This window comes from Scatophagus argus, chromosome 11, assembly GCF_020382885.2.
Source record: "Scatophagus argus isolate fScaArg1 chromosome 11, fScaArg1.pri, whole genome shotgun sequence".
In the NCBI taxonomy this organism is placed as follows: Eukaryota; Metazoa; Chordata; class Actinopteri; family Scatophagidae; genus Scatophagus; species Scatophagus argus.
In genome coordinates this window covers 5,072,242-5,085,428 of record NC_058503.1, presented here as the reverse complement: position 1 = coordinate 5,085,428, position 13,187 = coordinate 5,072,242, and the positions used below count along the sequence as shown (strand labels likewise).

At 39.6% G+C, this 13,187-nt stretch overlaps 2 protein-coding genes across 3 annotated transcripts in view; both read left to right on the top strand.

Moving 5' to 3' along the window:
- Positions 1-5,337, top strand: part of cacnb4a (calcium channel, voltage-dependent, beta 4a subunit) — a 33,239-nt gene extending 27,902 nt beyond the window's left edge. For both annotated transcript variants that reach the window (XM_046404730.1, XM_046404731.1), the window contains 6 exons: positions 1,426-1,484; positions 1,578-1,687; positions 1,821-1,972; positions 2,306-2,401; positions 2,532-2,708; positions 3,397-5,337. In XM_046404730.1, coding sequence (XP_046260686.1) covers positions 1,426-1,484; positions 1,578-1,687; positions 1,821-1,972; positions 2,306-2,401; positions 2,532-2,708; positions 3,397-3,660 — 858 coding nt within the window. In that variant the 3' untranslated portion in view covers positions 3,661-5,337. The remainder of the gene's footprint in view (positions 1-1,425; positions 1,485-1,577; positions 1,688-1,820; positions 1,973-2,305; positions 2,402-2,531; positions 2,709-3,396) is intronic.
- Positions 5,338-5,645: 308 nt separating this feature from the next.
- arl5a (ADP-ribosylation factor-like 5A) lies at positions 5,646-12,513 on the top strand. Its single transcript, XM_046404696.1, has 6 exons — positions 5,646-6,018; positions 9,261-9,321; positions 9,491-9,638; positions 10,075-10,158; positions 11,181-11,332; positions 11,859-12,513. Exons 1-6 carry the CDS (start codon positions 5,973-5,975, stop codon positions 11,905-11,907), a joined length of 540 nt encoding a protein of 179 aa, XP_046260652.1. The 5' UTR covers positions 5,646-5,972; the 3' UTR covers positions 11,908-12,513.
- The last annotated feature ends 674 nt before the right edge of the window (positions 12,514-13,187 follow it).

Here is a 13,187-nt window from a genome sequence, read left to right as displayed (position 1 = left end):
TATGTGAAGGGTGGTAAAGGTGACAGCCATTTAGTATGCTGGGTAGATTAATCCATAATGATGCATCTTCTTTAAAGTGATCATGGGTTTGTAAGTAAAATATTAATCTTCAGTGTAAGCTGTCAGTAAAGTGAGCTCAGATACATTAACTCTGCACCACTGTACAGCTGGAAAATTAATCACTCTTTAGATCTACAAAGTCAATGTTAACCAAACACAAAGCTTTGCCTGGTTTGATTCAGTGTGTATTTATTGCTCTGAGTCAGACACCTCAAACCAACTGAATGACTGCCTGCCTGCCTTTAAGGACGACTTTCGAAACCGACACAACTTGAATTTCTATTTCAATTCAAGGCCTCAGACTGGTATTCAAATTTCTCAGCAAAAGCTTATGTTGGAGGCTGTGAAGCCCTTTGTGAAGCCCTGTTTCATCACCTGTGCATTGGTCTTTGCAACACTTCTCACTGTAGCTGTTAATCACTTTATTTAATGTGACCCACGTTCCTTCTGCAGAGAGCCTGGAGGAAAAAGACTGTGCTCGCTGTAGACAACTCGCTCGGTCAAGTGTGTAATTCACAAAGCTAGCTCAGCAGCTGCCTGAATGGATGGCATCAGAATGAATATTAACAGTACACTTCTTCTTGTTTGCTTCTCTATAGCATATTCAGTACATGTGTAGGTTTAAATGTCTGTAAAACTGGCAGTGAACAGTTTTAAGTATCTGGGTGCTCACCTCAACCATAAGCTGGACTGGTCACATAACACCGATGCCCTGTACAAGAAGGGCCAAAGTCGCCTCCACCTTCTGAGGAGACTGAGGTCCTTTGGAGTGTGCAGGCAAGGACTTTTTATGTTTCTGTGGTAGCCTCTGCTATTCACTATGCTGTGGTCTGTTGGGGACCAGGCAGCATGGACCGGGACAGGAAGAGACTAAATAAGCTGGTCAGGAGGGCCAGCTCTGTCCTGGGCTGCCCACTGGACTCTGTGGAGGGGGTGGGTGAGAGGAGGATGTTAGCCAAGCTGACATCCATCATGGACAACACCTCGCACCCTCTGCATCAGACAGTGGAGGCTCTGAGAGACTCCTTCAGCGGCAGACAGGTCATTCCCACTGTGGTTAGACTACATAATTCAATGGCCTAGTCCTCTTTTCCTCCCTTATGAGGACTTGTATATAGCTGTACTGTGTTTACTGTACTTTGTAAATTGTCAATTTATTTTACCTCTATATTTTTTGTAACTGTTTTTGCACACTTTTTGCTTTATGTACTCTTTTCTGTTCTTGTGAGCTGCCACGACAAGTGAATTTCCCCACTGCAGGATGAATAAAGTTCATCTTAACTTATCTTATCTCTTTTGTTTGCTTGTAACATGCTTGACACTATGTTCCTCTTGTGTCCTCCACCTTCTGACTGATCGATGCAGGTGACTGATATGATGCAGAAGGCGCTCTTTGACTTCCTGAAGCACCGGTTCGATGGGAGGTGAGCAGTCAAAGCGAAGCTGCGTCTGTCGTACAGTGCATCATCCTGCTGTCACTTTGCTTTGCATTACATGTGTGTTTCATGTCGTTTCAGGATATCCATCACAAGGGTAACAGCTGACATATCATTGGCCAAGAGGTCAGTACTAAACAACCCCAGTAAGAGGGCCATCATTGAGAGATCCAACACCCGCTCCAGCCTTGGTAAAGCTACAGGAACTGTTTCACTCAATGATGTGCATGTCTTGTAGGTGTTGAGACTGTTAATGTTTTAGAATTACCCACATATTTCTTCTTCTTCATGGTTACTGTGCTATATGTTGTTATCTTCTTGTAGCAGAGGTCCAGAGTGAAATAGAAAGAATCTTTGAACTGGCCAGATCTCTACAGCTGGTAGTGCTGGATGCAGACACCATTAACCATCCAGCACAGCTCATCAAGACCTCATTAGCACCCATTATCGTCCACGTTAAAGTGTCCTCACCCAAGGTAAGATTGAAGGCATGGATAGCAGAGAACCATCCAGTAAAACCGTGCAGGTGGTTACATTTGCTGACCTCTCCTAATAGGATACTGTATCTCATCTTAAAGCGGCGGGTGGTATCTTTTCAGATTTCATCCACAAACTTAGTAAGTTTGTGAGGTTCTCTCAAAGTCAGGGACTGCAGTGAAGGGTGTGCTGCGTGAAGAGGAGCACACAGCCCTGAGAGGCTCCATTGTTGAGTGTTAGACTGGAGGATCTTTTGACTAATATTATTTAGATGTGATAAAAAATAACTTGTTGAACTTGCACTTTTTCTACTGTAACTGTGCTTCTCACAGGTCCTCCAGCGGCTGATCAAATCAAGAGGGAAATCTCAAAGCAAACACCTGAATGTGCAGCTTGTTGCAGCAGAAAAGTTGGCACAGTGTCCTTCTGTAAGTCATCTTCAAAAGTCTTTTAAATCTAGACAATATTCAACTACTACATTTTATTCTACAACCAAGCAGTGGTAAAACTTTTAAAAGAAATCCAGCTTCACTTTGCTGTCTTTCCTTTCCATTTCAGGAAATGTTTGATATTATTCTGGATGAGAATCAGCTGGAAGATGCTTGTGAACACCTTGCAGAGTACCTGGAGGCATACTGGCGTGCTACACACACTTCACTTAGCACGCCACTCAACCCCCTGTTGGGCCGCAATCTGGGTTCTACTGCTCTCTCCCCGTATCCTACTGCCATTCAGGTGAACCTGTCAAATAGAGAAAAGAAAAAATCAAAACGTTGTCTTGTAGGTTCTTTCTTTGGGAGTTCATTTAAAGTCTGAACCACCTCATTATTCATCAGTGTGCTATTTTCACATTTATCAACCTTCTGCATGAATTATTTCCACAATCAGATTTTATATCAGCAAGCTGAAAGTGTCAATTAGCTTTTTTGAGTAACACTCTCCTGTGTTTCTTATCTCTATTGAAAGACAGCAAATGTTTGCAGCTTCTGTATTGATGGTGCTTTGCAGTCATGGGGGTCTTGAATTCAGTCAGTAACAATAAGGGTTTCCTTTCTTTAAACACTGAAAAACTGAATTATTATTCATTTGTCTGCTACATCCAAACTCTTAGCATACTCCAGACCCTTTTAGTTTAGGGTTATGGTTTGTGTGAGTATTTCGTGCAATACTGGGTCATGCTACTGCTCTCCTCAAAGCTTCACTCTGAGTTGGGTATTTATGGACGCATAGGCAAGCATTCAGCACTCAATTTACAAGCACCTTTGAAGCCTACAAGGCCTATTTTGGATAGAATCACGTTTAAAGTTAGTTTTAACTTTTATACACTTGGCCTAGAATGTTTTCTTATGTTTTCTTTATTTTTTTTCCCAAAATTTTCTATCATGTCACACTATACAGACTCAATATTTCTGCTTCCAAACAGGCCCAAAGAAATCGCAACAGCAACCACACAACAACAGACCATTCACCAGTAGAACGTCGTAGCCTGATGCCTGCTGACGAGAACTACCATAACGAACGGGCACGGAAAAATCGCAACCGGCTGTCTTCGGGCTCACAGCACAGCCGGGACCACTCACCTCTGGTGGAGGAGGACTACCAGGACCCCTACCCGGATTCTTACAAGCCTCATCGTAACCGAGGATCCCCAGGAGGTTACAGCCAGGACTCAAGGCACCGGCTTTGAGCTGAGGCCAACTTTGCTGATAAAACTACTACACTCATTTGGACTGTAACAACCATGTATCAATGTGTAGTACCTCATTTTCCCTTTGGCCTTGGCTCCTGCCAAATGAGCATTTGAAAAAAATTACAAATCCTGCTCTTGCTTTGATGTGAGCAAGGAAATGGACTGGATATGAAGGTAGCACAAGAGCAGAAAAGTTTTGTTTTAAAGGGAAAGCTATAGCTGGACCTGATCTCAGTATATCCCAGATGTGGCTTGTGAGTGAAGTACACTAGCAGGTGATAGTGTGCCACATAGGCTCTTCTGGGCCCTCCCTGCCATCTCAGCTGTTACTGTAGCATGCAGGTAGGTTTGTTACTACTGGTCAATACTTGCCACAAAGCCAGTGCCAGACAGCAAGAGCATCCAGCAGTGATGATCAGCACAGAACCTGTTTGCACGTGTGTGAGCGTAGTAAACCCCGTGAAAGCCTGTTCCCAAATCCAGAGTTTTACACATTTGTTTTTGAAGTGACATGGATGGTGTTGTGGTGTTCTCTTCAGGGTTCAGTCATACAGTAGCTCCCTGTGACCCCTCTTTGTTATTTCTAAATTCCATTTTTTTTTGTCATTAACCATATCAAGACAGAAATATAAAAATCATGCAGATAAACATTTCAAAGCGCCAAATCTCAGGAATGAGAGGTCAGTTAGACCTAGATGTGTGCTGAAGATGTATCGTTCATGTACGTACCCATCTAATGGGGATATGATTCTGAGCATTATATAAACAGATTTTATGATGTAGTTGTTACAAAAAAGCTATTAATATAAGGAAGGAACACTTCCAGGACAGGGGTAAGTAAAATGCTTGTGCCAGCATGTTTTCATATGCCATGCGTTTATCAACTGCTGTTGTCTGTCTTGTGTCTGGCAGGACATCATTTTTGACTTGATATGATTGGGTTTTAGTGAGTGAGTTATTCTGAGGGCTTCCATGTGTAAATACAGTCAAAATAATTGAAGGAAAATAAACCTTAATTTATTTAAACTTTCACTTTAAGCACATTAAATTACATTCCATTCATTTCTTCTTTCAAAGCCTTGCACACCTTCCGCCTTCCGATGAAAAAGATAATTTTGCTCCATTTTATTTTATTATTAAAGGTTTTATAAAATATCATTTACATGTTTTTTTCTTTTGAGTAGCAACTTTTCTGTATTTCCAGCTGTAGCTTTTTCATTGTATTCAGTTTGTGTTTCAGTAAAGACTCCAAATGGTGAAAAACTATCTGAAAGCACTTGGACAAGGCTGCACTGCACTTGTCACAATTTCTTTTACTTTGATGGACAAAATGTAGAACTGCTCCCAGCTTTTTTAATCTGATGAATTCCCTTCCCTCTGTCATCTTTTAATGACATATCCTTGTATGTTGTAATTTAATATTTGTTAATTTTTTCCGTTCATTGGCCAGAGATCTGCTTAAGTGATTGTGGAAAAGAAAGATCAACTAGACCTCCGTTCTTATCTGCCATATACAGTAGCTTTTATTGGTGTTGTTTCAAAACTCTGGAGCAACAGTTTAAAAGATTTAAATACTGCCTGTGAGAGAATGATGCATTGATTAGAAGTTTGTGTGCAGTGTCATTTTACAATTGTAATGAAATAAACTGCCCTTATGCTGTTGGATAGCACTGTTTTTTGTTCAGACACATACACGCCTTTTCTTTGTGTTTATTCATATGGCTTCATACAAGATAGGTGTGTCAAAACTATATATAAGAAAGTTTTATTAGACCTTATGGTGTTGTATTGAAATTGATTGGGGTTTATTCTGGCCAAGACCCATAACTCATACACACAAGGAAACCATAAAATATTAGTCGATTGTTAAATCACTTCAGTTCATTGTAAATGTCTAATATAATCTAGATAGTCAATGACAAGTATGTGAAAATGAAGCTTTATCATTTCCACTCCGTGTATAACTTGAGCAGGACCGCGAATGTACGCATGCGCAAAATTGACAGTTTACTAGCGCAGCGCACTTGAGCCAGCTGATACCAACCACCAGCTAGCAACGGCGATTAACGTTTGGGTTTTGTTCACGGCACTACATTATCCGTCACGACCTAATTCTACATTCCATGGGAGACATAAATGAGATTGATTCACACAAGTATGGCGGTGTACTCGAAAGCTTTGACAGCTGTTCGTCCGTGTAGTTAGCTAACTAGCCTGGTAAAGTTGATAGCACTGAATAGCATCAACGCTAGCTAGCTAAGTTACAGCGGATTCTTACAAGCTGGCATCAGAAAACCTAATCGTCAGCCATGGGAATACTATTTACTAAGCTATGGAGGCTTTTTAATCATCAAGGTAAGAATGGTGACATTTATCATTATCATGAAACTGTCGAAGACAGGTGGAGCTTTGTGGGCTCGATGGTCAGAAAAGGGCCCCGCTTTGAAATACAAGTCCGTTCCTTTCTTAATAGCCTGGAAAACAGGTTTCCACACATGATAGTTTATAGCCGAGTCTTATTTTGCTATCATTGTGTCGTTCGCTACCACATTATTTGTATATAACTTCAACCATTACGCTTACCCCGCGTAGATAACCTCATTGTTACTGTCTCATAGATTAGCAGGTTAAGCATGTCTACCAACTCAGTTCATCGTTTTTGTGTTAACATAATATTGGATTATCAGTGTTCTTTGGGTTTGGGAGAAGAGGTTAGGTGAAACCAAGTCGATCCTTGGCTAGTGATCGCGAATCGGTGAACAGATAGATCACTGTAAAACATCTGTAACAGGAGTCCCGATGTATGGTCCGTAGTTCAGCTTTGTAGACCGGTATTATGAGGAGATGGCTATACAGGCAGAGCACGCTGAAGTCAGCCACATCAGCAGAATAATCTGGCCAATAAGGATCAATGAATGATTTGAATCATGCTTACTTTGTACTGCCTTATTATCATGTGACCTTATCAGTGTAATGTCAGGAATACAGGTAGACTAGCAGGTATTTACACTTCTTCAAGGGTGACTATAATTTCAACTTTAATTGGTAATGACTCAAACTAGACAGCATGGGACATGCTTAGTACAGGGTGTCAGTCATGGACAAGACTGGTGTAAACTAAGTCAATTATATGTCCTTCAGATTCTCCAATACTTCTGTTGCAGTGACATTAAATTGCACAGTGTAAGCCAGAATACCTGACAGAGAGATTTGTTAGCTGTTAAGGCAGCATTAGAATTGAACCAGGCATGTTGCTTTTCTCAGTCTTAAATCTTTTATAAAGTGACTGTCTTTAGGTTTTGGAGTCTTGGTTGAGCAAAACATGCAATTTGATGACACCACATTAGGGAAACTGTGATGGACATGTTTCACAAATTTCTGACATATTACAGTTCAAATAATTAATCAAAAAAATATATGTTAATTGACAATAAAATAATTGTCAGGTGTGTGTCTAATTTGCATTTAATGTCCTTTAACATGCAAGAGGGTTCCAGGTTCAAATCCCGGTCTGGGCCCTTCTGTGTGGAGTGTGCATGTTCTCCCTGTGCTTGCGTGGGCTTTCTCCAGCTTCTTCCCAAAGTCCCAAAAACATACACATTGTGTTAATTGGCCACTCTACATTGACCATATTCCCAACAGTCTAACAGTACAAGGCAGTTGTAGCAAAATTTTTCTTAATGTTATGATCACAATGACAATTACACACAGTGGGTGACAGGTGGGTGTCACTCTGTTGATATTGACACACTTTGACTCTTACAGTATGGACAATTTAGAGCTTTCAGTTCATCTAAATTTAATATCTTTTGATTACAGTATACACTATTTTAGACACTTCTTAGAAAATAATCGTTAGTTGCAGACATACTTTGCTCTGGAGAGGAAATCCATGCAGCCACTGTGCTACCCACATGTTATCAGTTTGTTATGAGAATATATGCCTTTACGCAAGCAGCTGAGCTGACACCTGCATGACCTTTGTATTCTAGACAAGGCTTTTTTGCCGAAGTCTCTTCCAGTTGCTGACATGCTAAAGCAGTGAAGACAGTGTAGTAAGCTGCATGCTGATTCTAAGCATGTAGTCTGTTATGTTTGGAAAAGGTGTTTTTGCTGATATGACATTAGTCCTTGTCTTCAGTGCCGTTTTGTTTAGGTTCAGCATGGTTGGGCTAATACCCACATGTTGATCATGTGCAGTTCTATTTGCAGATGCTTTCACCTCCTCAGCTTCAGTGAGGTTTTAGTTTCTCTTGTACCTGCTGTAACTTATTCGTATGCAATAAGTTTTACCAGGTACAAAGTACAGGGTTGACAGGATTTACAGTCACACTGGTTTTCACTAGACTTCATGTGATTTCTCTGAATGTTAAGGTGTGTTCCACACAGGAAAGGTTTTTGAGCATTGTCAAATTTAGCAGAAAGTTTCACATGGATATACTGTTACTGTTTGTTTGTTGGCCAGCACTCGTTTGTGCAGTCCACTGAAGAAACATTACGGGTCACATCTTACGAATCCCTTGCTGGTGTTAAATTTATCTTCACTGTTCGTATCTGTTAATAGCTGGAGTGAATTGCCGCCCGTTTCTTCACCTTTTCATTTTTGAGTCTGATTCATATCTCCATGTGGCAGCACGCAGAAGCATTTGCAAATAATTTTGCCAGGCTGAAAGTCAGTTTCAGAGCCGTTGTCCTATGAGATCGTATCAGCAGACCAGATGCATCCTCAGTGTGCATGCATAAGGGTTTGTCGTAAGATGCTGTAGACTTGAAGATAATTCTCATAAGCCATGCTTTGAAACATGTATAACAATAGAACACTGAGGATACAATGTGGGCTTGATCTCTTGCTCTAGTTTCTCTTCATAACCATTTGGCCATAACCAATAACACTATCTTCTGTGTTGTCATAGAATCAGAAAAATGGCAGTGTAATTAAATTGTAGATTTGAAAAGAGCCTTTAGAGCTGTTGATTCTTGAAGCAGAGTAATATATTCTGAACTGAAAGATTTATAGATAAATGATCCTTTTTGTTTTTACCTTTGTCCTGTCCTTGTACTTACTGTAAGACATCTTGCTGTCTTCTAACTTTGGTGTGTTGAAAGCAAGAGAACAATTCATCCTAGTTGTCACGTGCCGGGACAGCTAACTGTTGCACATGCTCATGTAATGTTGTTATACTTGTACTTTTTCATAAACATCTTTGCTTGTGTGCGAGAGAGGGGGAGACCATGGATGCCATCTCCACAGCTGCTGCTGCTGCTGGGTTTAACCTGATTGTACAAGCTTGCTTAAGACCACCCACTGAGTAATCTGTAGCTGTGAAAGTACACTGTTCACAGCACCACAATGTCTCACTTGTCTCGCTAGATCTGTGAAGCTACACAATTTGGTACTGAAGGATAATGCCAAACACATAAAAGGCAGTTGTTTGAATCACTCGGTGCAGTTCCACATCAGAAGACATCTTTTAAACAGATTGCTTGGCTGAGTTTACATAAGAGTCATACATTAGAGAGTCACCAGAATTTAGCCCACATACTGATGTCACTGTTAGCTCTTTGAATTCTTTCAAAGTGTCTTTATTGTCTTTCAGAGCACAAAGTTATTATTGTGGGCCTGGACAATGCTGGCAAGACCACAATTCTTTACCAGTTGTAAGTATCTAAATGTCAAACTTTAAGAAAGCTTCTTTCATTCATTTACATCCATGATAAATGGTTAAGGATAGGTTATGGATATTATATGAGTATGGTCATGGATATTATAGATGTTGCTTGTGTTATCCAGTTATTTTTTTTTCTTTCCCCATTTTGTATTTATTAGTTCAATGAATGAAGTGGTACACACCTCTCCTACGATTGGGAGCAACGTGGAGGAGATTGTGGTCAACAACACTCATTTCCTGATGTGGGACATTGGCGGCCAGGAGTCCCTTAGGTCATCATGGAATACATACTACACAAACACGGAGGTAATGTCAGTTCTGTTGGTTAACTGCAGCTGTATGTTGGTCAGTAAGTAACTAGAATTTTCAATATAGAAATATCAAAGTAGGAGTGAGGTCATTTAGAAAGGGTGCTGTTACCACATAATGTCAACCAGAGAACAGTCAAGAAGATTTTTCCATCTGTCCACTTGGTACGTATCTTGGTCACAAAAAAGAGCATCTAGATTGAGATTGTTTTGCTTATGTTATGTGTTTATTACCAGACTTACCACCGATAAATTGCTGCTGTAGCTACTATGTCAGATTTTTAATACTTAAGAATATCTGCAGAAAATGAAATGAACTTCTGATTATGATGCAGTCCAGTGTGACTGCGGCATCATTGTATGGTGCTGTGCCTACAGTCTGACTGACATGCAGTATTCTTTCCTTAACACACATTTCTGTCTTTTCTGAATAGTTTGTCATTGTGGTCGTGGACAGCACTGACAGAGAAAGGATCTCAGTGACCAAAGAGGAACTTTACCGCATGTTAGCACATGAAGTAAGTATCTTGAAAAAATGAAAAAAATGACTCTTCTTAAGACCATTTTTTGACATATATACATACAGAATGTCCATGATTTATTTCACTAATTGTTATCAAAAATGCAAAAACATCTTTGCCATACATTGGTTAAAGGGACAGTTCATCCCAAAATCACTTGTAGTGCTAGTTATCCATCTTTTTAATTTTTGTTTTAAAAATAAATAAAAAATATTAATAGCGCTGCAAATTGACTTTTGGGGTGCACTGGCCCTTTAATTATTTTTTTCAAAGATCATCAAAGGTAGAAGTGTTGTCATTTGGTGGTAGACAAATGGAAAAGAATTTTAACTCTGAATTATGCCATGCTAAAACTAAAAACATTGTCATAAAAAGAGTCAGATTAAATTGAATACTTGCTAGCATTTAGCACAACAAACAGTAAATTTATTAGCAGTTTTAAAGCAATATCATTTTACAGAGAGCTCTAAAAATTCCCAAATCATCTGTGTCACATTTTACACTCATGACAAAAAAATATGGTTTCATACTTTTAGGACATTCTCAAGTACTTTTTCCAGACACAGTGTAGAAAGTGCTGTTAATTTGTACAAATAACAAATCCCAGCAGATCGAAATCATGCTAAATGCTACAGAACTGACCCACATCAGTGTGTAAGATGACGACTTACAAGAACACAGGATATAAACAAGCTGTCGGTCTCAAATTGATAAACAGGTCTATTAACTATCTGAAATATTAATGTTTCTAGACTTTTTAGTGTCTTTGAATGTGTAAAACTCTGTTCTCAACGTTATTTACGACTTTCAACACAATACAGTGTTTACAGAAAAGCATAAAATCACTTTTACAAAGCAAGTCCGTGGTCAATTCTGCTTGGTTAACACTAACTTGTTAGTTATTAAATTTTTAATAGAAATTTTTCTTTGGAAGCTAATGTCATTTTTTTGTAGGCATTTTTACACAGTGCATATCTTTGGAAGATTTTACATTTCTTTATCTCATATCTGCCCTCCAGGATCTAAGAAAAGCAGGGCTGCTGATTTTTGCCAACAAGCAGGATGTGAAAGGTTGCATGTCTGTGGCCGAAATCTCCCAGAGCCTCCAACTTACCTCTGTCAAAGACCACCAGTGGCACATTCAGGCCTGCTGCGCCCTCACTGGGGAGGGGTGAGAACTGCAATAATTTCTCATTCTTGTAATGTATTTTAAATAGAAATGTAACTTGTGTGTGAGCTCACGTGATCTTTCCAATATTACTCTAATATGGTATATGTTTAGAGATTTTATCTGAATGCATGTCACCATCTGACTAGCATACTGCTCTGCACTTTAGTTACTTCAGTACGGGCACTGATTTCTGCTCATGTCATTATCCACTTGCTGACCATTTGCACTGTTTACCTCATCTACTTACACTATACTTCCACCCTGTACTACCTTTTGTACTATCTCCAGAACCATATTTATTTTACTTATCTTATTTTATTTTGTTTTACCTTATTCTATTTTATTTTATTCTACTATTATATGTTACTCGTTCTTACGTTCTATGTATGCACCAATCACCAAGATAAATTCCTAGTAATGTGAAACCTCTTCACTTACATGGCAATAAAGACGATTCTGATTCTGTCCCTCTCTCCTCCACATCCCCATTCCTCTACAAACCTCCCACTGTCTTGTTTACCTCCAGGTTGTGCCAGGGTCTTGAGTGGATGATGTCACGGCTGCGCGTGAGATGATGACCTTTGACTTTGATTGAGAGTGCACCCTTGCTCTTTGTGTTTTTTTCTGCCTCCAAACACAAGCTTGAAATGAGGATGGCGAGGAGGTCAGTCGACGGATGGCCCTCCCCTCTTTCCTGTTACACTCACGTTGGCAGACCGTTGCCAGGACATTATGTGATCATCTGTGATAATTTATTTTACAAAAGACGTTCTGAACACGGAACAAAAAAAAAAAAAACTCGACCTTTTCTCAAGGACATTGGACAACAAAAGAAACTGAAATTATTTAAAGTGAAATTTCTGCACGATTCTCCTTTTAGCAAAACACAGCAAAGTGTCTGACTTGGAAAGGTACATGAACTTACTCTTCAGCTGTGTGTGAGTCTAGCCCACGGTGGCCTTGCAGTATTGCCGGACTGGCTGTGGCGGTTTTTATTGCCCCCCTGTGTGTACAGTCCAGTATTTTCCTTTAACGTGGTGCCTGCAGCAGAATGTTAAAGCGATGACAGTTGATGGTGACTGAAACATGAAGAAAGGAGGGTAAAATCACAAAATGCCCTCTTGCTTTCAGTCTCTATGAATAATCAGTGAAATAAAGTGTTTTTATCTGTTTCAGGTGAATTTCAGTGTCGTAAATGAGTATTTTCTTCAGGTGACTTGCTAGATTAGACTTTTTTATGATTTACCATTGCCTACGGATAAGATGGAACTATATTCTATTTGAGGTTTGTAACTTCAGTTATTATTATTATTATTATTCAGTCCTTTAGGGGTCACAAGCTGAAGGTAAACATGGCACAGCAACCACAGGAGTAGAGAAGAGCCAGAGGTTAAGACAGCTGAGGGATTCAGAGAGAAAAGAAGAGACCAAGTCCAAACTGTAAGCAGTGAGTGGTTAAGAGAAGAAGAAAACAGCGGAATAGAAAGGATTGCATAGTAAGTCTGTCACTTTTTCAAAGAAATTATGTTCCAGTTCAAACTGTTAAAAAACCTAAGTAACAACTATTGTGCTCATTTCTGGTTCTTCCTCTGCTGATGCTCCTCCTCATTTGACTCCTCTGATGTGTTGTGGTAATGTATCTATATGGAAGGTGCTTTTCCCAAAGTCAGTGAACGGACCTGCCATCATCCTTAAATTTGGCATTTATGTCGTAGAAAACACAAAATGGCCGTTTTTCCCATTCTCGCATTGTTGTAGCAGTGGTTCTCAAGCTTTTCCATGTCAAGGACCCATGAAGAGACACAAGTCAGACCATGAAAAAAAATCTTAATTTGATAAGAATTTGTTTTGATTT

Coding starts and splice junctions, on each gene's coding strand:
- arl5a (XM_046404696.1), top strand. CDS start 5,973: ATGGGAATACTATTTACTAAGCTATGGAGGCTTTTTAATCATCAAG. Junction 9,639..10,074: donor CATACTACACAAACACGGAG/GTAATGTCAGTT, acceptor TTTTCTGAATAG/TTTGTCATTGTGGTCGTGGA. Junction 11,333..11,858: donor TGCGCCCTCACTGGGGAGGG/GTGAGAACTGCA, acceptor GTTTACCTCCAG/GTTGTGCCAGGGTCTTGAGT.